The following is a 26,488-nucleotide window of genomic DNA, read 5'->3' on the forward strand; positions in this document are numbered from 1 at the left end:
AGACTGCAGAGGTCTCTTCTGCTCTCCCTGGGGCAGTACTCAGTTGTTTGCCCATACTCAGACCCAGGTTAAAGTTTGGGCCCCCATACTACCATAGAGGAGCAGGGACTCTCCTCATAGCTCCAGGACAGAGGGGAGGGGGGGGCCTGTAGTCATCCACAGACCAAAGCACAGGCAAGAGAGCAGTCAGAGCCTCTCATGAGACCTTGGAGGAATTAAGGTCCCTGTGGGTTGTCCCCAACACCCCCCAAAGCCTTGGAAATGTGGTAAATCAGTCATAGACTGAGGAAATAAGCAAATAAAAGAAAAAGAAGACTCTAACCATAGAAAATTACTTTGGTCCCATGAAAGATTCAGAAGATGACAAAATTGAAGCTTCTGTACCCAAAACTAGCAAGAGAAATAGAAAATGTGCTCAGGCTATGGATGAGCTCAAAAAAGACTTTGAAAAGTAATTAAGGGAGGTAGAGGAAAAATTGGGAGGAGAAATGAGAGCAATGCAGAAAAATCATGAAAATCAAATCAATAGCTTGGTGAAAGAAATACAAAAAAAAATGCTGAAGAAAATAATGTTAAAAACCAGTTTAGGCCAAATGGAAAAAGCAATAAAAAAAGGCACATGAGGAGGAGAATGCTTTAAAAATCAGAAATGGTCAGCTGGAAAAGGAGATAAAAAAGCTCTCCAAAGAAAATAACTCCTTCAAATGCAGAATGAAACTAAAGGAAGCTGATGACTTTGAGAGAAATCAGGAAGAAATAAATCTATTCCAAAAAAAAACCCAAATTAGAAAAAAGTGTGAAATATTTCATTGGAAAAATAACTGACCTTGAAAACATCCAGAAGAGATAATTTAAAAATTATTGGGCTACCTGAACATCACAACCAGGAAAAGAACCTAGACTTCATTTTTCAAGTAAAATTGCCCTGAGATCCTAGAAGCAGAGGATAAAATAGAAATTAAGGGAACTCACCAATCACCTCCTGAACAAAAGAAAACTTCCAGGAATATTAGTCAAATTCCAAAACTCCCAAGTCAAAGAGAAAATACTAAAAGCTGCCAGAAACAAAAATTCAACTACCATGGCTCAATGATCAGGATTGCACAGGATCTGGCAGTATCTACCTTAAGGACTTTTAGGGTTTGGGATATAATATTTTGGAAGGCAAAAGATCTTCATTTACAACCAAGAATTAACTACCCAGCAAAACTGAACATCCTCTTCTAGGGGAAAAGATGGATTTTCAATGAAACAGGGGAGTTTCAAACTTTCCTACTGAAACAACCAGAGCTGAATAGAGTTTGATCTTCAAGTACAGGTCTCAGGTGAATCATAGAGGGGGCAGATGAGAAGGACTAACTACAAAGAACTTAAGGATGTTGAACTGTTTGTATTCCTGCATGGAAAGAAGATACTGATAATTCATATGAACTTTCTCATTTAAAAGAGCAGTCAGAAGGAGTATATACATATACATATACATACATACACATATATATATATATGTGGCACATGAAAGAGCTGAATATAATGGTATAATATAGTAAAAAGATGGAGTCAATGGGTAATAAAGGAAAGTACTGGAAGGAAGGTAAAGGAGAGGAAGAAGGGGCTAAGATATTTTCCATAAGACTCAAGAAAAAGCTTTTATAATGGAGTGGAATGGCAGAAGGCAAGGGGGAATGAGGAGCCTTCATTCTCATCAGAAATGGCTCAGAGAGGAAATACCATACACACTTAATAGGATATAGAAATCTATCTTATCCTAGAGAAAAATGAGAAGAAAGGGATGGGATGAAGTGGAATGGGGGGTAGGAAGGGGGGAGTAGGTGATAGAAGAGAGGGAAGATCATTGGGAGAGGGTACTTTTGAATAGGGACGGGATGAAAGGAGAAATAGCATGGAGGAAAATACAGCTAGTAAAAGCAACGGTGGGGAAAATATTGAAGAAACTTCTTTGGTGACCTTATGATAAAAAAGGCAACTCATCCCAGAGACAGAGCCATTGGAATCTGAACACAGACTGAAGTACATTTTTTTTTCTCTCTCTCACTATTCTTGAGGTTTCCTCATCTTTTTTTTTGGGGGGGGGTTACGTTTACTCTCACAACAAGATTACTGTAATAATATAAAATAAATAAAAAAATCATTCACCTTTCTTTCCTTCATTTGTATTTACTCATCTTTCCTTTCTGATTATTTTAGATTTTTATTCTTTGATTTATGACTCTTATTAATACTTCTTTAGTCACTCTATTCCTCATGGAATTCAAAGATTTCAAAGTAGCTACTTTGGATTAATTCTTCTAAAAATGTCTATGCCCCCTGGATTCCTTATTATTTTTTTTTTGGTGCCTCACTCTTAGAAATAATCAATTCCTGGAGGTGAGCAGAGGATATTACCCAATCTTGACTGTGTAGTTCATTATTAATCTTTTCACTCCCCATGTTCACTTTTTCCCATTTGTTTCAAACTTTCCTCCCTCATTCAGTGCTCTCCTACACTTCTGGGTGTCAGCTGTCTCTAGGAACTCTGATTTCCCTTATCCTACAGCAGGGCCCTATTGCTCTGGTATTGTCATGGCAACCACTGGCAGGCGCTTGAAATTTAATAAATGGAGGAGGTTTTTAGGGATGAATTAAATAAATGTTTGACTAAATAAAGCCCTTGAATAATGTTATAGATAGCCCTTGACAGACAAAATGTTCCCTACCCCTGTCTTAAGGTATGAAATCCCTCTTGGATTACTGCCTTGTTGTGGTGAAGGGGTTTCTGTAACTCAATGAAACTATGAATTATGCCATGCAGGATTAGCCAAGATGTCACATTCATCACAAGGGATTGAAATGCTAAAGTAGGAAACCAAAATTAATTGGAGGGGCAGCTAGGTGATACAGTAAATAGAGGACCAGCCTCGGAGTCAGTAGGATCTGAGTTCAAATCCGGCCTCAGACACTTATTAATTACCTAGCTGTGTGACACTGGGCAAGTTACTGAACCCCATTGCCTTGCAAAAAACAAACAAAAAATTAATAGGAATAACAGGGAGGTTTGACCTTGGTGAATAAAATGAAGCAGGGAAGAGATTATTAGAGTTCTGTCAAAATAACTTGCTAGTCATAGCAAATGCTCTTTTTCAACAACCCCAAAAGTGGCTGCTTTCTGCTTTCACGTGTATATCATCAAATGGTCAATGTCAAAATCAGATTGATAAAACTGATTATATATTTGCAACCAAAGATGGAGAAGCTCTATACAGTCAGTTAAAACAAGACCTAGAGACTGGTTCAGATCATGAGGTTCTTATTGAAAAATTTACACTTAAACTGAAGAAAGTAGGAAAAAAAATCTGTATTTAGAAGTTCTGGGGAGTTGTTGCTTTTTTTTTGCATTGCTGTGCTCAGGTATTTCAACTTGTTTTGTTCTTCTGTCACATCTAGAATACTTGTTTCTGTGCATCCTGTCATGAGATTAAAATATTTTGCTTGTATGGAAACCAGGTTTTTCTTTAATATTATTATCTTTTGTTTCTCTTTTCTTCAGACTATTTTTTTAAAAAGGTTTTTCAAGGCAATGGGGTTAAGTGGCTTGCCCAAGGCCACACAGCTAGGTAATTATTAAGTGTCTGAGGCCGGATTTGAACTCAAGTACTCATGACTCCAGTGCTCTATCCACTGTGCCACCTAGCCACCCCCAAACTGTATTTTACTTCTATATATTCCACTCAGTAATTCTCTCTTTCTTTAGACTTGCCACTCTAAGTTCAAGATTTTCTATTCCCTCATTATTTCTGTTGAGTATGCCATGAATTTCATTTTCACAATTCTTATTTCTCTTTTAAAACATTCAAAAATATCTGCTGTGGTGACATGTTCTCTTGGAAATCCACAGGGTCCTTTGCCTCATCAGTTGATTCATTTTCTTTTGTCCTACAATATTTATTCACATAGGTCTGTATTTTTTTTCTAGATCTGGAGGTCATATTCCTTTTGTTATTAGTATTTGGTTTATCTGCTTATGCTCAGTCTTTGAATTTTCTTCTTCTTGAATTCTTTGGAATTTCAGTTTTTGGGTTTTTTCCCCTCCTCTTTCATATTCTCCTATTGCTTGCTTTTTAACTCCCTCTCTTTTGATGGCAGTTATTCTGTTATTAAACCTCAATGCCATCTTAACCTCCTATGCTTTGCAATTCATGGTTTTCCAATCTCAGTATTTGCCCCAAAAGACTTTTGAAGGGGAGGGGAGAGGGAAGGAAAGAACTGGTCCCAGTTGGATGTTAGGCAACTTCCCTCAGCCTTAATGAAGTACTTCATAGCTTCACATGCTTCCTGTCTCATTTCCCTATTTCTCATTTTTTTCTGGCAGAGCTTACATGTAGCAAGAAACATCCAAAACATTGTCATATTGCTGTTCCAGCATGAACAGGCTTCTGTCATTTGATTTTCCAAGGCACTGGGGAAAAAAAACGGGGATGTCAAGTTGCTCTCTGTTGTAAGCCTATGGCTTATGGAGCCTGGTTGCTAAAATTTCCTGGAGGAGTAGGCAATGAGAGTATCATTGAGTTATAACCAATTACCTTCCTTTGCTCTCAATTCACTAAACTGTTATCTCCTTTAGATTCTTGGTATCTTAAATTGTAGGGAGTTCTTGTTCATAATTCCTATTTTGGAGAGGTCTGAGGAGTCTTGAGGGTTAGAGAAAATCTTGGTGGTGGTGTTCCTTAGGGATTCCTCTCCCTTCTTCTTCACCTGCCTATTACTATCAAGAGCAACACCAGCCTTCCTGGTCTCCTAAATTTACACACTCAACATTCTCAATCCCTCACTCATCCTATACATTCAATCAGTTGCCAAATCTTGTCATTTCTCTCCTTACCTCACTCATCTGTATCTGTCTTTCTCCACTCACATCATCACCATGTGCTAATAAGTCCATGCACTCATCACCTCTCACCCGATCTGCTGAAAAAGCCTTCTGATTGGATTGTTTGTCTCAATTTTGCTAACCATATTGCTTCCTTAGCTCAATAAAGTCCAATGACTAATGCTTCTAGGATCAATAAGTTCTTTTCTGTGGCACTTCAAGACCATTCCCCGCATTTCATTCCTTTAGCATACTATTCTTCTCTATGCACTCTTCTCTCCAGTCATACTGGGCTCCCTGCTGTTTTTCGTACACAACATTCTTTCCTGATCTCTTCACACCACTGCACTGTCTGTTTGCCAACCTATAATGTTCTCCCCCACCCTTAGAATTCCTGGCTTCTTTTAGGACTTAATTCAAATTCTGTCTTCTTCAGGAAGCACTTCTTTGTTGTCTCCACCTCCCTCAGCTCTGAGGGCCTGCCATTTTAAGGGTATCTTCTACCTACTCCACATGGACTAATTTATGTTCATATTATGGCCCTCCATTAGAATATAAGTTGCTTGCTTCTAGTGTTTCAGGTCAATGCTTTAAAAAAGAAATAAAAAAAAAAAACAAGTTTATATCTTAGGGTATCAAAATAATGTAAGAGCAACTGCTTAAAGTTACAGGGAGAAGAGATAAAGGCTCTGGACATGAGGAAGTAGAGACTGGAAGATAGTGTAGAACTGATCATAGAAAAGAATTATCTTAAGAGGGACATGATAAATTCTGAAGATGAAAAGTTGTGAGTTTATCACTTTTAAACTCAAGAGGAAGGTAACAAACAATTATCTCCAGTCACCCTTTCATCTAATTCTCTAAGAATGGGGTTTTAACAGATTCTCAGTGATAGGAATTAGGGCTACTCTGAAATCTGTTCTAGTGTTTATGGACCTTCTAGGTATCCAACACTTAGGTAACAAGATGTACTTCCTTGGCTCCCGATCCATTTTTTTACTAACACAAACAAGAATTCCAAAGTTCTGATACACATATACTGATCAGATGGAATTCATATAGTAAGCCTAACCCCTCAATAGTCTATAAATAATGGGTCAGGAAGTAATCAAAATAAATCTGGACACAAACCCTAACCCAACATTCTATTTCAGATAGCCAAGAAGCAATTGTCTGCCACCTACTGAGACAAAGGATTAATTTTTCACATTTCCCACATGCTATTTTCTCTCATCTGCCTGCTCCCTAAAGAATCACTGATGTAATTCTAGGCCTCATGCTTACCAATTCTTGCTATTTAAAAAATAGAAAAGCATCTTGGAATGCTTCACCAGGTAGCAATCCAATCCTTATGACTACTATGTCCCAAATGCCCATAGTATTTATACTCCTAAAAAGATAATATAATTAAGCTGAAGAATAAATATAGCTAATATCATATGGTATTTTTTAACATTTGTAAAGAGTTACTCATTATCTCATTTGATTCTCACAACAGTCCTGTGTGTTATTATCACCCCCATTTTATAGATGCGGAAATGGAGGCTAGGAGATTAAGTGATTTGTACAGGGACAGAAACCATTCTAAGACAGAACTGAAACTCACATGTTTGCTGTGTAGGAATATTGGTGGACATACTGGAATATCATTGAAAAACTGGATATCAGACAGCTAGTGGAAATCCCTATCCTTGGAGTTTATTTTTACCTTTCATACTCCCTCTTTATTTTTCCAAAGAACAGACACAAATCCATTCTGAGATTTTCACCTTCCTGAAGATAAGAAACTGGATAAATTGACCATTTAAGGTCATTTTCTAAGTCTATGATTCTATTCTGCATCTTTTTATTTATTGATTGCTTCAGTGTCCAGCTATAGAATATAACAGTACTTAGGAAAGAAAATGTACTAGAAAGAGAAAACATCTTTAAGTAGCTATTAAGACTATGAATCACAGCTGGCATCCAATCTTCCTTATTTAGGGGGTCATTGAGAATATTCTCACATAGCTCTTCAATTTGGCTGCTCTTTGTTCACATTCAAATAATTTGCAGATTATAGGATGGTATTTTTTTCCATCTCAAGTTCTAAATACCACAGTCCTAGTGACTCCTTCAAAGCCCATCTCTTCCTTAGAGAATATATTCTCAAAGAATGAAAACTAACTTTAATATCTGCTTTAAAAATCCACAATAAACCAGTTAAATCTATTAGAAAATGATCACCTACTGCTCTCCAAAGTTAGCAGACCACTGCTCCCCTGAATTACTTTAGATACTTGGTAGGAGAGTATAATGTATTCAAGAAGATATTTAAAACCAAAAGAAAAGGAATTAAAATTAAAGCAAAACTTTTGATACCTTTTTCATAGCCTGACATTTGGCTGTTTCAGAAAAGCCAATCATTTTATCTGGGGAACATATCTTGATGAAGGGGAAGTTGGATTCTTCTGAAATCTTTGCTGCTAAAGCTGTCTTTCCACTGTGAGGAGGGCCTGCATAAAGATATAATACATCAGTCAGGATAATAAAAAATGCTGGACTAAGCAAAGGAGAATAAAAACAAAGTTTAAACTTTTGTTCTAGAGTAGTGAGACCTTAAACTAGTCTTTAACTTTTTTTTGCCACAACTCATGCTGACTCAGCAGCACCTTTAATTTAATAAAATAATTAGCACCCCCACACATATGATTAAAAATATGTCCCTAATTATGTCTTTTTTGTTTGTTTTTTTCTTTTTTAAATTAAGTCTTTATTAAAAAAATTAAACAAAAGTTTTCTAACTGAAAATGTTTTATTACTCTCTCCTCCCCATGAAAATCTCTATAAGTCTCAATCTGCCTGTCATCATAGATCTGTCAAATTACTTGCTTCTAAGAATTTTATTATCCAAGTAATGGTTATGAGGAAAAATGATCATCAGAAAACCACTTCCTTTCCCAAAGATGACACAATGAAAAAAAAACTTTTCCTTATGATGAAGAGCAATCACAAAATTTACCCTTGAAAAGTGTTGTCATATAAATTTATCCTTAAAAACTTATTAATATTAAAATTTGTTGGAAAACATTTTTAAGCTCCAAGATGCTAATAAGCCAATCTTCCTGTTGAAGCTGTGTTTCCAAGTATTATTATACTGATGATTTAGACTATTGTGAGACAAGTCTGATCATCACCATAAAACTACTGTACTGATACCAAATGACATGTTCAGCTTAACCCTACTATGGAAAGGCATCACCACAAAAGTCACCATGCTGACAATTTAGACCATAGAGAAAGAGGTTATATTTATCTACCTTTGTCACCAAAAATGCCATATTGTTGCTCTGCCTGGCATCACTGAAATGCTATGGTGCCTTGATTACATGGGAGGGATCACATCTAAATGGCCAAAGCCTCCCACTGTATCCAGACCACCATCAGTAATACTGTTTCCTATACTAACAGTCCACAGAGTACAGAAAGTTCTGGAAGAGAAAATGAGAAGAATGTCTTTGTACAACATGCCCCTCATTCAATCAGCATAACGTGCATGTCATCCCATCATTCAATTGATGTCCTGGTCTTCTCTGACTAAGGACAACAATCAATGGGTCCTGAGAAGACCACCTGATAATGGTGGTGCTTCAGTTTACAAAGTACTTCACACAGAGCTCATCTGGCCTACTCTACAATCCTCCCTGGAGAGGAGGGTCAGGTACTTCTATTGTAAAAATATCTTTATTTTTCCCATAAGTAAATAAACTCATGAAAGTTAAATGGCAAGTAATAAACATACAGTTAGGAATCATACAGAACTTCATCCCTGGTCCTTTGACATTAAGTTTAGACATAAGATAATGCAACTTTCATATAACTTGTCAAAATATACAAAGTTTGTGATTGAAAGCCTTGAAAAATCCTCTCTAGAAAGGTTCATTTCTCTCTCAGGGTAAAAGTGAATTTGTTTCATTGATAAAATAGCTATTTGGGACCTTTGTTTCTTTCAGTAGGCACCCTTGGGGGTGCCATAAGAAAAAAAAATTAAACCAATAATCCTACTTTTAAGATACTGATACTCCACTTGGAAAGACTATGCCACTATAATTAAAAAAAAATTAGAAAATAATAGAAAACTTTAATCTAAAGATAAGTGGGTAGTAGGGACCTTAAGTGACAAAGGAGTTTAAAGGAGGGAGATACGATAAATGTTATTTTTATGAAACTATTAACTGCAAGAAAGTGTCAAGTTACGTAAAACACAGTTGTAAAAGACTCACTTATCATTTTACATATTAAACAAGCCTCAGAGTAATTTTTTAAAAACCCAAGTATTCATAAAAAGGTTATGATTCTGCATTATTCTCCTATTCTATTTCTTACTACTATTACTTCAGCCCAACACTTTTTCGTACCTTCCAAAAGAACGCTAACCAAAGGTGTACGGTCACTGTTTTTAGTCTGCTGCACCAATAGCTCACCATCTTCTAGCACTCTAGTGACTGGGTCACCCCATTTGATGATACCATTCATGATGTAACTTGCATAATCCTCTTGGTTTGTTCCAAATGCCTGTTTTGGAAAAGGGCAGTTCAAAGAACAGTAGTCATCAGAATGGGAAAAAAAAGAAGAAGAAAGAAAGAAAAGCATTTAAAAGGCATAAGAGATCATTAGTAATTAGGAGTGTACTAAAAGTGCTCAGTACTATCTTGAATCAATGTAACAAAGTCTTAAAAGTCAAAGTCTGGGTTGTAATTGCCCACTTATCTTTTTGCCTCTAGGACAGAAAAAAATTGCCCCACTGACATTCAGTGATTTGGAGTAGTTTTCAGATGTTTTTGATCCTGTATCCCATTAGTAAAATATTTCTGATCACGCATCCCAATATATTTATCTACATGAATATACTATGCATATTTATTTGTAAATGATACTATACAAATATAGTAAATACATTATAAAATATAGCAAAAAATTAAGAATGAGAAAAATAAACAGTATTTTAAATTTTTATATTTATTGTCAAGACAAAAAAAAAACATTTTCTTGATTCCCACACATATAAATTAACAATAATATATTTTCTAAGTTTTTTTGCAAGGCAATGGGGTTAAGTGGCTTGCCAAAGGCCACTCAGCTAGGTAATTAAGTGTCTGAGGCCGGATTTGAACTCAGGTACTCCTGACTCCAGGACCGGCACTCTATCCACTGCGCCACCCAGCCACCCCCAACAATAATATTTTCAATGAGAACAATGTGTTCAAATAGGCCTCATTAGTTTTAAAATCTTGAAGGTCTGATTCTAAATTCAGTCTATTCCAATCCTTAGTTTTAATGGTCATCACAGCTGAAGAAGAGGCCTCACAAAGATGCAGAGACCCAAATAGAAAATCTAAAAGTAAATATACAAAGCGATATTTGATGAAATTTGGTTAATAAATCACCATCTTGATTTTAGCAATAGCCCAAAACTAGAATGTCTGGTTCATGGAATAGTCACTGAATTAATTGAAGAATATTTGTCAGGGAGTAGGGGTAAGAAATCTGGAAAGGTATGAGGGAGCTAGCTTACAAAGGACTTTGAAAGCAAAATAGAGGATTTTGCATTTGATAGGGAAAGCATTGGAGTTTACTGATATGGTTGAAGTTGTGCTTCAGGAAAATCACTTTAGTGAGTGACTGGAGAATAGATGAGAATAAGGAAAGACCTAGTAATGAAATGGTAGACCCACCAGAAGGATATTGTGATAGTCTAGTGGTAAGGTGAATAGGGTATGCATTAGGGAGGTGGCAGTAATAGACAAGGGAGCATATTTAAGAGATTTTTCAAAAGCAAAATCAACAGAACTTGTGTGTGTGTGTGTGTGTGTGTGTGTGTGTGTTAAAGAATGACTCCTAGATTGCTAGCATGGAAGATGGGTAGGATGGAATTGCCCTTAACAGTAATAGGAAATACAGAGAGTGGAACTGAGTCGGAGAGAAAGATAATGAGTTATGCTTTTAGACATATTGAGTTTGAGTTCACTATTGAACATTTAGTTCAAGACTTCTGAAAGGTAGTTGCAGATATGAAATTGAAGACCAGAAGAGAGTCTGGGGCAGGATAGCAAGATTTGAGAATCATCAGCACAAGATAGTAATTAAATCCATAAGAGTTGATGAGATCATCAAGTGAAGTAGGGGGAGAAGAGAAGCGTCCAGGATAGAACCCTGGGAGACACTAAGGTTAGAGGGAATGATATGGATGAGAACCTAGCAAAGAAGGTTTAAAAGGAGCAATCAGACCAGTACAAGAAGAACCCAGGAGAGACTGGTGTCTCAAAAAACTAGAGAGGAGAGTATCCGGAAGAAGAGAGTGATCAACAGAATCAAAGGCCACAGAGAGATCAAGGAGAATGAAGATTGAGAAAAGTCCACTGGAACTGGCAACTAAGAGATCAGTAGTAATTTTGGAGAAAGCAGTGTTGGGAGAATGATAAGGCTGGATGGTAAACAGTTAAGAAATTGAGAGGAGAGAAAGTGAAGACACCTATCATAAATGGCTTTTTCAAGAAGTCTGGTCACAAAGGTCAGATGAGATATAAGATGATGATGGCAGGAATAAAGATCAACTAAAGGTTTTTTTGAGGATGGGAAGACATGGGGTATGTTTGTCAATAGGAAATGAACTAGTAGAAAGGGAAAAATTCAAGATAAGTGATAGAATGGAGATGATAGAGAAGGCAATTTGCTGGAGATAAGATGGAATCAGATCACTTTAGGAAGTGAAGGGATTAGCCTTGTGAAAGGGAATATTAGATAGATCACCAGCCCTGGAGTCAGGAGGACCTGAGTTCAAAATCTGGCCTTAATAATCACTTAGCTGTGTGACCTTGGGCAAGTCACTTAACCCCACTGCCTTGCAAAAAAAGGATATAGCTAAATCATCTTGTGAAACCAAGTTGAGGAGATAGTGGTAGGAGTTAAATAAGTGATGAAATAAGGAAGAGGAAAGTGGAGGGGGTTCCCAGTAAATGGTCTCATTTTCCCCCCCTGTAAAATATGAGGTAAAGTTCTCCGAGGAGTAGCAGCCAAGGGAAGTTTAAGGAAGGATGAAAATGAAGAGATACTGTGAAGAATGGAATAGTGAATTGACAAGGGAGGTAAAGTAGAAAAGAAAGTAGCAGGGAGGCTCCAGGAGAGGGTAACAAATTTGTAGTAGGCTCAGAAGAGTTGTATGATTTTCTCCATTTTTATTTAGCAGCATGTGTGGGCACAAAACCAGCAAATAGAGGAAGTGATCCAAGGCTAAGGTTTGGCAGGGAGCAACAGCTGAAATGATAAAGGGTATGAGGATTCCAGAGTAGAGAACAGAGGGATCAAGGGATCAAGATGAGGAAAAGAAGACTGAGTAGCTAGTGAAGAGGAAATGAACTGGGAAAGAACTGAAGTGTGTTGAGAGATTGTAGGACATGATGTGAATGTTATGAAAGGGTAGTCAGAGGGAGAGGTGAAAAATCAAAAGATTATGGTGAGATATGGAGATTTTGGAATTCTTAAACATGGAGGAGGCAAGAAATAGCTCATGGGAAGTAAGTTGAGAAACTGAGTGGTTAGGGAGTTTGAGACAAAGTCACTATGTATGTTGAAGCCCCTTAATATGAGAGTAGGACTTGGGGAGAAAAGAATAATTGTGAGTCATATACTCAATTTAGGAAAACTACCAAGACTTTGACTGGGTAGAAGAGAAGAACTGCATGAACCTAAAGAGAAGTTATTGAATGATAGAGGTAGCAGTGGTTGGTTGCAGGAAGATGTAACTTGGCCTAGTCCTTGGTTGGCATGGCAGCAAATAGCAGATTCCAGTGAATGGGGAAATCTCTATGGGGTCTTTTGTCTGGTCCCTTGTCACCTTCCTCCACAGCATGTGCACCTAGAGAAAGGAAAGTCTAATTCTTTTCACCTGAGGCTAGAGAGAATGTAGTGTGTATCCACAAATGGTAGTGACTAGCCCAGTCCCTGACCATCTTTTCTTAATTAAAAGGAATCTTCAAAGCAACATTCTGCTCTACTGAAACAAGTTTTTTCCCCAATCAAACAATAAGCATAATAGGGACTAGAATCCTCTATATTTTCCATACAATAGTTATGAAATGGTAAAGCTGTAGTCTATCGTGAATACTGCTCATAAGAAAGAACCTGATTGTTTCCTACTAATGCTCAGAATAAGGATACCCTTTATTCATGTAGGACTCTCAAAGATATTTTGTAAGTGGGAAATTAAGCATATAGTTTGGTAGTTACAGATGTACTCACTCCCAGTTTTGGTTTTTAACAAAATATTTGTAAGACTCTGTACACATTTAGTATAGTACCACTCTTTAGATATCTTGTGCATCAATTCTTCAATGTCCATACAATGGCATGGGTTGTTTTTTGTCTTTTTATTAGGTTTTTTGCAAGGCAAATGGGGTTAAATGGCTTGCCTAAGGCCACACAACTAGGTAATTATTAAGTGTCTGAGACAGGATTTGAACCCAGGTACTCCTGACTCCAGGGCCGGTGCTTTATCCACTGCATCACCTAACTGCCCCTCAGTGGTATCTTTTTCAGAATGGAGATCCTCCATATATATTTAGTCTATTCTGGCCATTTTCTAGGTAGTTTTCTTTTTTCCATCTCTATACCATTTATAATATAAACATCTGAAACTGTGACATTAGACATATTTAGAGACTAAGTGCAGTGGTTCTAATGTCCTTGGGGTAAAAAAGTTTGGCATAATAATCTTTGCAGTTCTTTTTTATTTTTCTTCAGTTTGTAGTCACTTTCAATACTCATCTTTAAATGCCATTGAGATGATTTTCCTCCAACTGGGTCTCCTGCCAAGATTTCTTTAAACTGATTTTACCCTCTGGTGTTTCTCTCTCCCTTATGACATGATACTGCTCATAACCATCTATCAACTTTTATTGTGTAAGATTTTACAAATCAATTTATATTCTAAATCAGTATTGCCTTTGGCTGCCATCTCTGCTTGGCAAATATGTCAAAGTCTGCTAAGGCACTTTCTGGGCTTTTCTGGGCTTCTTATTGCAGCAATTAAGTTATATTATCTAAATTCTATTCCCTTTTTAATTATCAATTAATTATTTAAATAAGTCAGTCAAACAATTTCAATGGTATGTTAGATCTTTTCTATTTCACTATATTCTTTCTTCTACCTTTTTACTAATACTGATTTTTGTTCTGACAAGTTGATGGTCTGAATTTACAGACAATTAATTTAGGACTTACCCAAATCAACAATAAGTCTTTTCTTGTCTATTTAAATGTAATCATTTAATGTAATTTCATTTTCTGTGTGATGCTCTTTGTTGCTCGCCATGTCCAGGGCTTACCACTTCCTGATCACTTCCAAACTCTGCTGCCTATTCACCTTCCTCTGCCTTACACCAGCACTCTAGATTTCATCTTCTGGGATCCTGAGTTTGAGAAGGCAGGTTTCATCTTCCCTTGTCCAGAACCAGACCAGCATACATAATACTTACTGGTCATCTCCAAACCATGCTACTTCAAACACACCTTCTTTTGCCTCTATATTCTCCCCTCTAGTCCCCACTCCCCCATTATGTGCCATTTTCACCTAACAGAATACAAACTTCTTGAGTCTGGGGACTACCTCACTTTTATATATTTCTGTTCAGTGCTTGGTATATGATGCCTATTACATTTTATACTATACATTTTACATAATACATTTTAATGTATTCATTCCCTCATTATCTCAAAGAAAGTTTTCACGATGTAAAGGTTTGAAATTTCTGGAGAGTCTACAGATTTTTGGTTTCCCTTATTCCATTAAAGTCACAATTATCAGTATTTGCTGATCAAACATGGAGGATGTTACCAAGCTTTTCATAGAGCTTCTTAACTTCATGTTCTGGAGCCAATGTTGATGCATAAGCTTCAGTTATTTCCATATGGTCTTCAGCAAATGTTTATAATACATAAGTAGGTGATGATAAAGTATCCTGTGAGGGGCATCTAGGTGGATAGAGCACCAGCCCTGGAGTCAGGAGGACCCGAGTTCAAATCCAGTCTAGGACACTTAATACTTGCTTAGCTATGTAACCCTGGGCAAGTCACAACTCCATTGTCTTGCAAAAATCCCAAAACAAAAACAATATCCCATGAAATAAAATTTCTTGCTATAATTGTATATACAATAGTTAACTCTGCATTTCTTTGCTTTTCTAAGGCATGCCTATTGAACCATATTCACATCTAGCTTCAACTTCCTTTTTTCCTTCAGTTTCATGTGTAATGAGAATACTAGAATCAATATAATTCAGATTCATGGGCAGTATAATTACTCAGTTACTGGACTGAGATTTCACATTTAGATTCCTGAAAGTTATATGAAAGTTTTTTTTTTTTAGGTTTTTGCAAGGCAAATGGGGTTAAGTGGCTTGCCCAAGGCCACACAGCTAGGTAATTATTAAGTGTCTGATTTGAACTCAGGTACTCCTGACTCCAAGGCCAGCGCTCTATCCAATGCACCACCTAGCCGCCTGAAAGGTTTTTTTTTTAATTAAATCATTTTTCAGTCTTGTCTAAACCCATTTGGGGTTTTCTTGACAAAGACATTGGAGTCATTTGCCATCTTCTTCTATAGCTCATTTTACAGATGAGGAAACTGAGGCAAACAGGGTAAAGTGACTTGCGTGGGGTCACAACTTTTAAGTGTCTAATGCCAGATTTGAAAAGATCTGGCACTCTATCCACTATGTAAAAGTTTAGAGTCAGTCTAAAAGTGGTCTGCTTTTCAGCACCCTCTATTCCCCTTTCCACCAATTAGCTAGTAACTTCAGATACTAAAGAAACCCACACAGGACTGAGAGTTACTTTGTACTGACTGACCCTATTAGGTCCAAATTGTGTATAGAAAGTCAGAATGAGGAAATATCTCCAAGGACAGTATCCCAGTAGATATTTAACTCTGAGATCAGGAAAATAAAGTTCTAAAGAGGGAAGAAGGGAACACTCTTTGATATAGGCAGGAAGTTGCCTAAGCTTTCCCTAGTTTCCCTCAGAAACAATGTTAATCAAACTTCTAAAAGAATTCTGGAGTGAGAGAATCCACAAAAAGACTGAGTGGAACAATTTTCTAGTCCTAGGAAACTTAGAAGAACTTCAGGAAAGGTCCATCTCACTTAAAAGGGGAACATAGCCTAGGGCAAGTGGTGTTCAGACAAGCCAGCAGAAGGCAATAGCATGGGTCAGCAAATTAAAACAACTCCCAGATACCACTTCACACCTCAGTTGGATACTGTGTTAAAAAAGGAAAATGTTGGACATTGGAAGGGATGTAGGAAAATGCAATGTTGCATTGTTGATGGAGTTGAGTACTTCAACAGTCATGGAGAGTAATCTGAAACTATGCCCCAAAAGCAATCAAACTGTGCATACTGTTAACATAACAATACTACTACTAGGTCTGTATTCCAAAGAGATCCAAAAAAAAAAAAAGGGAAAAATGTACAAAAATAAGTATAACACCCCTTTTTTGTGGTAGCAAAGAATTATAAACTGAGGGAATGTCCATCAACTGAGGAATGATTGAACAAGCTGTAGTATATGAATAGTATTACACATTATGCTAAAAGAAATAATCAGCATGTAAATTTCAGAAAAACCTAGAAAGACAGTTGTTCTAAGCAATACAATGACCCAAAACAATTCCAAAAGACTCAGGAGGGAAAATACCATCCATATCCAGAGAAAGAACTATGGAGTCTGAATGCAGATTGAAACATACTATTTTAACTTTTTTTGTTTTTGTACCCTTTTTTCCTATTGTTTGTTTCTTCTTTCATGACTAATGTGGAAATTTGTTTCTATGATTGCACATGTATAACCTCTATCAGATTGCTATCTTGAGAGGGGGAAAGGAAGAAAAAGAGGGAGAAAAATTTGTAACTCAAAATGTTATAAAAATGAATGTTGAGGGGCAGCTAGGTGGCACAGTGGATAGAGCACCGGCCCTGGAGTCAGGAGTACTTGAGTTCAAATCTGGCCTCAGAAACTTAATAATTACCTAGCTGTGTAGCCTTGGGCAAGTCACTTAACCCCATTGCCCTGCAAAAATTACAAAAAAAAAAACCACTAAGAAAAAAATGAATGTTGAAAACTATCTTAACATGAAAAAAAAATCATTTACAAAAAAGGGTGAATGCATATCAGTCCTTGTTGTCTGTTTCCTCTATCTTCACCACCATCTCCAAAACCATTAAAGTATTATCAGTTCACAACTTCTATCTGGCCAATTACTGAGACATTTTTCATTTCCAAAATGGAAACAGTTAAAAGTTATGTACAGAATTCTGGTTAGGATAGAATCATAAAAAATCCAGCTCTCCACAAAAACTGAAAATAGTCCAAGGAAAACCAATAGTGAAGAAAATTAAAAAAAATTAGGAGTTCATCCAGTTCAGAACTATATAGAAAGATGGCCAGAAGGAGTTTGGTGAAATAAAGCGACTTTATTGAGAAGGCAAAGTTAGATCAGGTAAATGCAGAAGTAGCTGCAGGAAGGAGAGAATCATGTTGGAAGAAATAAGCTCTAACTATAGGGGTCAGAAATTGACAGATAAACTCCTGCATATGGATCTAAAGTCATGGGGCACTCTAAACATGGATGCCACAAAGAAGCATTAGTTCTAGTAATTGTCTGTCTGGAACCAGATCTTGGCCCTAGTCTGTCAGAACACAAGCAGGGACATAACTGTTCTCCAGAGAGGTCACTATACAGGAAAAGGGTCCTTAGAGAACTAGGAGTCAGAATAAGAAAGAGGTGACAAACTCAGCACCCAGGCACTAGCCTCAGGAGAGTAATGTAAAAAGTCTAAGATTCACACAATATTTAATATCCTACTACAGGCTGATAAAGCCACAGCGGATGACAGAGCTGATGACAGTCTCCCTATGCAGTTTCAGCAGTGACAATAGCATCCAGATTTGATGGTAGTAGGGACAGAACCAAACCAGATCTCAAACTGTATTACAAAGCAGTATTCATCAAATAATTGGCACTGATTAGAAACAGAAAAGTTTTTTTTTAATAAAACAGATGAGGTACACAACATGGAGAAGCAATGGAACACAGCAGTATCATATTCAACAAAACCAGAGGCTCCAGCTACTGAAGAAAGATATCATTTGTCAAGAATTGCTAAAAAATGGAAAGCCTTTTAGGATTTAGATCAATATTTCATATGATATACAATAATAACTTCCAAATGGATATAAGAACTGTATTAAATGAACATAATATAAATTACTGGAGAACGGGAGCAAATTTTTGAACTTATGGATGGGGCAGAATTTTCAATATAAAAAAGGTAGAGATATGGTCAAGAAAAATGAGTCATAAGATTACACAAGAATCAATGCTCAGAGATAAGTTGTTAAAGGATATGAACTGGCATTTCTCAACTGAAGAAATGCAACCTTTCAACAAAAATATGAAAGAAAATCTTCAAATCAGTAATAATGCAACTCAAGTAATTTAAACAACTCTAAGCTTCTACTTCATCCCTCAAAGAGTATCACTGAGGAAAACTGTTAAGACTATTTGTAGAAAAAAAAGTCTGATAATGAACTTCTGGGAACCTGTAAACCGGACAAACTATTTGGGAAAGCAATTCGGAACTATATCCCAAAAGTCACTATTATTTGTTTGTGTGAGTTTGTGTGTGTGTGTGTGTGTGTGTGTGTGTGTGTGTGTACATCACTGATGTCACTATAAGCAAAAAGATTAATGAAAGAGTTCTCAAATATACAAAAATTCTTATAGGAGTATTTTTTGAGATGACAAAGAACTTGAAAATGGTGCTCATCAATTGAGGAATGGATAAACAAATTATAGGATAAGAATGTACTGGGTTAAAATTGTGCTCTAAGATGACTACTCTAAGATGAAAAGGGCTAGATTTGAAATAATCTGGGAAGACTTTTGTGAACTGAAGCACGGCTAAGGTGAGCAAGACAGCAATGGATACAGGATCAAGCCTGAAGTCAGGAAGACCTGTTTTCTGAGTTCAGTCTGACCTCAGACACTTTTTAGCTGTGACTGGGCAAGTCATTTAACCCCATTTGCTTCAGTTTCCTCATCTGTAAAAAAGAGCTAGAGAAAGAAATGGGAAACCACTCTAGTATCTTTGCCAAGGAAATTCCAAATGGATTTCACAATGAGACTGAAACAACTGAACAACAAAATGAGCAGAATTAAGAAAACTATTTTTACAATGATCACAATGCTATACGGGAAAATAACTTGAAAGATGGAATAACTCTTATCAATAACGTGACCAATCATTACTCCAGAAGATGGATGATAGGGCATACCTCGTGGAGAAAACAGACTGTAAGCATAGAATAAACATATTTTTGGATATAATTATAAAATAAATTTATCTGTTTGACTCTAAATCAAGGGTGGGATAGGAAAATGAAATGAGCCTGTGATACAAAAAAGGGGGGGGAAGAGAAAAAAGACTGGGAATCAATGAAATATTTTAAAAATAAATAGCAAATACTAAAAGCAGGGTAATGTTAGTGGTATTCCATAAATTTCATGCATACTAAAAGAAAAAGTTGCATGTGGTAGATCTGCAGTTTCATATGCAATCATGTACTATTTTCTAGCCTTTGAATAAGGAAATATTCATATTTGGTCATGATTTTTTTTAGTTCATAATAAAAGTTTGTTAGAAATAATAAAATATATGTGTATACTAAAATGAAAACTATATGGAATGTACTATATTGACAGACATGAATGTTTACATGAAATAGCATATTGTATATATATATACACTAACTAAAACCATGAAATATGTATATTCAAGAACAAAATCTAAAGTATATAAAAATAATTCAATGTTTAGTAATTTTTTCCCTGAAATTGCTTCAGTTGATAAAAAAAATACTATACATTTTTAAAAAATACCACTGTATAGGGGCAGCTAGGTGGCACAGTGGATAGAGCACTGGCCCTGGAGTCAGGAGTACCTGAGATCAAATCCGGCCTCAGACACTTAATAATTACCTAGCTGTATGGTCTTGGGCAAGCCACTTAACCCCGTTGCCTTGCAAAAAACTAAAAAAAACCCCAAAACATTGTTTATGAGATAATTTTCAACAATATTAAAAAATTTCAACTTTTCCATGATATTTATAAATAAAATGTAGGGTGTTACCACAGTAATTATAAAAGAGAACCTGAATTGATATTATTTTGATCTTTAAGAATTCAATCAATCAACAAATATTTATTATTAAGCACCAACTTTTTGCCAGCCACTAGACTGGGGATACAAGTACAAAAATGAAACTGTCTCTGTGATTAAAGAGCTTACATTCCATTGGTGAGGATACTATATGCTGAAGATTAATACAAATACGAGTAAACTTGATGGTAGGAAGTGACACTAGTATCTGAAGGGATCAGGAGAAGACTAACATAAGGTGGTGCCTAAACTAAGATCTGAAGGAAATTAGGGGTTCTAGAAGGCAAAGGAGAGCAGGAAGGGTGATGTAGATGTGAAGGTGCAGAGGTATGGGGATGGAAAATGATCTGTCAAGTCTGAAGAATAAGCCACGGTGGTTGGAGGACCAAGAACACAGCAGAAAGCAACAAAGCATAAGGAATGACAAGGAGGTTGGGTTGCAGTCAGATTGCAAAAGGGTTTAAATGTCACAGTCGTTTTTAACTAAAATCAGCACCATCCAAAATTTCCTTTTCGTGGTTCCCTCTTGTGCTCTGGTCATGATGGGCACTCAATAAACATGGATGATTTTGTTATGCAAAATATGGAAGATGTCAGGAACTCCAATCAGAACTACAATGGAAGGACTGTGTTTAATCCTGGGAGCCCCATTTTAAGAATGACATTTATTTATACACTACAGAGAAAAGTAACAAGTCTGGAAACTGTCAGATGAAATATTCCTTATTCAGAATACTTTGCTTTGTGAACATTTAAGGAAGAGAATCATTATCTTCAAATATCTGAAGGGCACATATAGAAGTTCTGGATTTATTTAGGCAAATTTGAGACCAATGGATGGAAGGTTAAATAGAGAAAATTTTTAATCCAATAAGCAAGAATTTTCTAGTAATTAAAATTATTAGAAATAGTGCTCCTTGTAATGGAAGTTTTCCAACAAAGAAATGACAAACAAAGGTGATTACCAGCAGAAAATAGAACAGAATACCTTCTAATACTGAGAAGGAGGTTTGAGAGAATCTATAACGTACCTTTCCTTTCTAAATCTATGGTTCTATGAAATTTGCTGTGTTTAAAAGCAACATTCTCTTTAATCATTAAGTAATGATTTTTCTCCAGGACCATGTTATTGTTTATATAATTCAATAGACATACTTACTGGTTTGATATCATTTTCCAGAGAAGCAAGAAAGTCTCCTCTTGTCACTTGTAGGCTCTCTGCTTTTTCCATATCCACTTCCACTTTAGTGCTAGCCTATTTAAAATGGGGAAGGGGGGAGGAGAAAAAGGGAAAAACTTTCAGTTTAAGATCAAGAGTTATCTACTTAGAAAAGTAACATCAAAGGCTTTGTAGTTTTTATATTAAGTTTAATGAGATATCAATCAAACCTTTTAGACTTTAAAAACTGAATTCCCTTTGAACTGAGTCATTAAAGTTTCTAAGAACTGCAGTACTGTCTTGACATGATAGATTATCAAACCTTTCACATCACTTAAAATATCTGCTCATATCTTCTTAGTTGCTTCTATTCACTAAATGTAATCCTTAAAATTTATTCCTAACACTGGAATTAGTCATAGTAGCAAATGGAAAACTGGAAATACAGTTGGGAAAAGTTAATACATTTTGTAAAAAACGAAAACCTGATCTTTTATCAATAAAATCATTGGTCTCTTCATCAGGCATTATAAAGATAATAATCACATTGATAGCACAATCTAGAATTTATCAAGCTTAAGAACTGAAATTGCTATCAAATTTATACGATTCACACTATCTAATCAGAATAGCATTTCCACAATTTTGAAGGCACAGCTTACTCCTGCATGCCCAGTCTGAAAGTTTATACTGAAACTCTAACTGTGAAGGTAAGGTTTAGGGGCTAATGGTGCTTGGAATGAATCTACAGAAGAGTTACCATTTCATAGCTTTCTCTCATTTTCACTGGGATGTCTACAGTACTGTCTACACACCTAATTCCAAAGGTCCTACCTACTACTTGGGAGCTAAATGCATAATTTCATATGCATATGCTTTTTTTTCCTTAGGTTTTTGAAAGGCAAATGGGGTTAAGTGGCTTGCCCAAGGCCACACAGCTAGGTAATTATTAAGTGTCTGAGACAGGATTTGAACCCAGGTACTCCTGACTCCAGGGCCGGTGCTTTATCCACTACGGCACCTAGCCTCCCCATGCATATGCTTTCTAGAGAAGATGAGAAGCATACTTTCCACATTGCTAATTATGGTCTTTCTCAGTAGCAGCAGCAGTAGCAACAGAAATGTGTTTTGTAAGCTAAAGTTAGAAAATATTCTCCTGTTTTCTCCAGTCCTGGTTCAACAGTTAAAGGACCAAGACATTGACATCTCACACTTTGTAAAGAGTAAATCTGCTTAAACAAAGCTGGCTATAAAACTAATCTTTGTTAAGTAAATCCTACTGATGTCTATTACTAAATCTTAAGACATGTTTCTCCACAAAAATAAAATAAAATTTAGCACTTTGAACCAGCTTCCTCTAAAAAAAAGTATACTTTTCAATAACTTTAAATGAAAAAAAATGTGAAATATATTGCCTCAGTAACAACAACCAAAATGTGGCTAAATGTTGTTTTTTGGGGTAGTACACAGAAATATCAGAGAAACTGGGGTGGATTATATAAAATTATATTGTCATAGGTTGTTTACTGGATTCTATTAGCTTTAATAAACCTTCTCTTGTTCTGTGCCTTTATTCTGTCAATTTGTTTTTATGCTTATAAGAAAATTTAAATGACAGTTTCATCTTCTTTAATACACTTACATGTGCAATAAACTTGTTTAGACTTCACCAAATAGGTGATGATTTGGGCAGAGGCTAGTTTGGAATTCACCTCATCATCACATTTAAAAACTGACTGAATTAATCGAGTGAGCACTACCTAAGGAAATGTTTATATGCTGTAAGAAATTCAATCTATCCTTTAGTATTCCATACATTGAGAAGTTCACCTTTACATCTATCTTTCTGAATGTCTATATATACATACCCACCCACACACAAAGTCTCTCAAATCTGTTCCTTGAAGCAAGTCATCAAAAACTCCCAAATATCAACATGGAGCTGGCAGCAGGAATACCAATCCAGAGCTATAATTCCATGAGTATAAGGAACTAGTTCCCTTCAGCACAGTTCAATATAGATCAATACCTCCCTTGTTTCCTAAAATTGCCCGGAGCCCTGTTAGGTTAAGGGGACTTGTCCCTGATCACATGATTAAGAGGCAGGGCTGAAACTTAAATCCTACAATACAGGATTTCAAGAGCACAATTTTCCTTAATTAGTGAGTTTTTACCATGTTGTATTTATAGCAGCTCAGGAATACAGAAGAAAGCTTTCAAGTTACACCTGTAGTGGTTAATAAAACTTGTATTTCAACACTATCAAATATCAAATGGTCACTCAAACTTCATAACCTTTTTAATCTGACATTTCATAGTCCTTATCACTCCTCTTAAATTAAGAGCAACCAAGTGACCTTAATAAATCAGATTCCAAAAAAATTTAACAAAATCTTTCTTTCAATCTGGAAATCTTGCTGGGGTAGTCAAGTTGCAAATACAATTAGGAGCTCTGATTTCTCTATCTAGGAATTTTTGTGGGGCTGGGGGTATATAGTGTTTCTTTTAAAAAGTTTAAGGTATAAATCATTTGCATTATTAATCTACATTTACACAAATAGTTTTTGTATAATATACATAATAAAATGGCATATGAACTTTGTTTTGATACTTTCCAATAATGTGTGTTTGGGTACATAAATTCTGATAAAGACTGATGCCCAGAAAAAGAATTAACTTCAAGTCCCAGTTTATACTCTACAAAATGAGATCAAGCACAGGTTCCAACACTTGTTCAACAAGGATGATATGAAGCCAGATGCCAATTCTAAAAGATAGCTTCCAGACAAAATCTAGTATGGATATTGGAAGAGACTATAAATGTGAAAAAGTCATTTATCACAACAGATAGGTTTGGTAAAGATCAAACTACAAGACCATAGCAAATGGAAGCTTTAACTAGAATAGATATACATCTTTCATTTAAGAGAGATTAATGATATAGAAAAAAACAAAAAAAAGCAACTGATTTATAGATATTTCAAGTAGAAAGAGACCAACAGAAGAGAAGAGAGAGGAAAAAAAAGAAGAGTAGATGGAAGAGACAGAAGGAAGGGAAAAGATAAAGATCAGGGGAGGGGAGAATGAACCTGGAACTTCATTGGTTTTGGAAATTTCCAGGGATGAAATTCCCTTTAATAATATGCATCTGTTCTGCAGCCTCTTTCTGAATTCTGCTAGTGATAACAAACACATTATCCAATGGGGCAGTCCATTACACTTCTATACTGTTCTAATTATTAAGCAGTAATTCCTTGCATTGAATGAAATTTACCTCTCAGACACTCCTACCCATTTCTCCTAGGTCTTGCCCTTGGGGCTGAGCAGAACAAATCTGATCTCTCTTCCACAAGACAACCTTTCAAACACTGGAAGACAGCTGTCATCCTCTCCCTGTAGCTTCTCTTATTGATGTTAAACAATTCTAGTTTCTTCCCCAAACCACTACACAGTATAGTTTCCAGGCCTCTCATAGGCTGATTACATTCCAGTTTGTCAATGTCCTTTCAAAATATGACCCCCAGATGTAGTCTTACCAGGAGAATACAACAGAATTACCATTTCCTTTATCCTAAAAAACATGCTCCTATTAATAAAACCTAAGCTCAACCCACGCCCATTAATTTAAACCTCAAACAAAGGTTAAAATTAATTGCTGTCTTTCATAATCAAAGAACACCATGTATCAAATGATGACAAGACTTGCACATCATTTATTATAGTGAGGGGAATATTGTACAAAATGTTGTGCATCCTTCTCACTGCTTTTCCAGAACTCTTTCAGAACCCTTTCACTCCATGATCTGATTTGATAGAAAACAGTACTTCTGCTGATGACCTGGATATCATGGGAGTCATTGGCCTTTTGAATATTATTTCCTCTCCTATATCTGTGTTTCAGCAAGGCCAGACTGCAGCAACATGGTATATCCGAGCCATTTTGTAAATGGTCTAATTGTAGTATGGCTTTTTCCTCTCAGTTTAGCAATAATATTCCTCCCAAACCCAAAGCCTTTGGTTTCCCAGAAACTGCAGAGGGTCATGGGAATAATGCCACTGGATCTCTAACTGACATCCTTTATGGTCGAAACTATTTTGAATCTCCTACTTTCATTTTTGGTTAATGAAAATACTCTTGGAAATTATACTTTTGCTCTGGTCTATCTTGAGTCAATTCAAAAATTTCATCTCTGGTAGCACAATATGAATGCCCCTACTGCCCTCTGAATCAAGGTCCCATTTCCAAAAATCAACTAAAGAGAACCAGGGTCCTATTCATGATTCTTAGCTGGGACATTCAGGCAAATTGGGCTTGCTTTGAACACCAGTTTTTTCAAAGTAAATACTTTAGACCCCTCAGAACACTCAACTAAGATCATCAAGGGGGCACAGAGAAGAAGGGGGCTGGGAGAGGTAGTAGCTCATCTTGCAATGAACCATGATCCCAAGATCTAACAACAAGCTTTTTAACTGCAGCAACTTTAATATACTCTACTGGAGTTGGAATTGTTGGAGTTGACTATGGGCACCTCCAATGAATCCTTGTTAAAGTATACTCATTCCAATAAAGGGTCTCAAAAGAGTCCTATATTGTTATTTTTCATCACTATTTCCTTGGGTCAGAAATGGATAATTTATTCTTCTGCTATTAACAGCCATTTCTCAAACTCCTTCTCCAGAATAAAAACTTGATTCCCTATCAAATGCGGTCACCATATTTGTCAAGACAAATATTGGTGGGGACGATCCATTTGGGGTCAAAATGCAATCAGTATCATTCCACTTCCTGGAAGACCAAGACATACCACTTTCATAATGCTGCCATCCCCTGCTGTATGCAGTTAGAGTTACTGACCTTAATATGTCTATTCATTGCAGTAGATTGTGCAGCTCGAACAAGACCCTCTAATTCAGCACCACTGAAGTTCTTGGTCTCCACAGCCAGTTCCTTAATATCTACATCTGCAGCTAATAGCTGATGCCCTCTCATTCTTGCTGTGTGGATGTGAAGAATCTGCAGTCGACCTTTTTCATCTGGTAAACCTGAAAATTGAAAATGACCAAGTGAGAGACACTGTGGATAGGAAACCAAACCGAAAAGCTAGAAAGACTTAGTAAGTCCCAGGTCTGATCCACACAAGCTCTAAGACCTGGGAAAAGTCACTTAACCTTAAGTGCTCCAGGCAACTGAGATGATTTGCATTTCCTCAT

The 26,488-nt window shown here is 36.4% G+C and overlaps 1 protein-coding gene across 1 annotated transcript in view; it reads right to left on the reverse strand.

The window, feature by feature from the left end:
- Window positions 1–26,488, reverse strand: part of NSF (N-ethylmaleimide sensitive factor, vesicle fusing ATPase) — a 205,881-nt gene that overhangs the window by 75,698 nt on the left and 103,695 nt on the right. The window contains exons 12-15 of the mRNA XM_074224391.1: window positions 26,133–26,320; window positions 21,278–21,373; window positions 9,262–9,418; window positions 7,226–7,359 (exon numbers count right to left, since the gene is read on the reverse strand). Coding sequence (XP_074080492.1) covers window positions 7,226–7,359; window positions 9,262–9,418; window positions 21,278–21,373; window positions 26,133–26,320 — 575 coding nt within the window. The remainder of the gene's footprint in view (window positions 1–7,225; window positions 7,360–9,261; window positions 9,419–21,277; window positions 21,374–26,132; window positions 26,321–26,488) is intronic.

This window comes from Macrotis lagotis, chromosome 2, assembly GCF_037893015.1.
Source record: "Macrotis lagotis isolate mMagLag1 chromosome 2, bilby.v1.9.chrom.fasta, whole genome shotgun sequence".
NCBI classification, from domain to species: domain Eukaryota; kingdom Metazoa; phylum Chordata; class Mammalia; order Peramelemorphia; family Peramelidae; genus Macrotis; species Macrotis lagotis.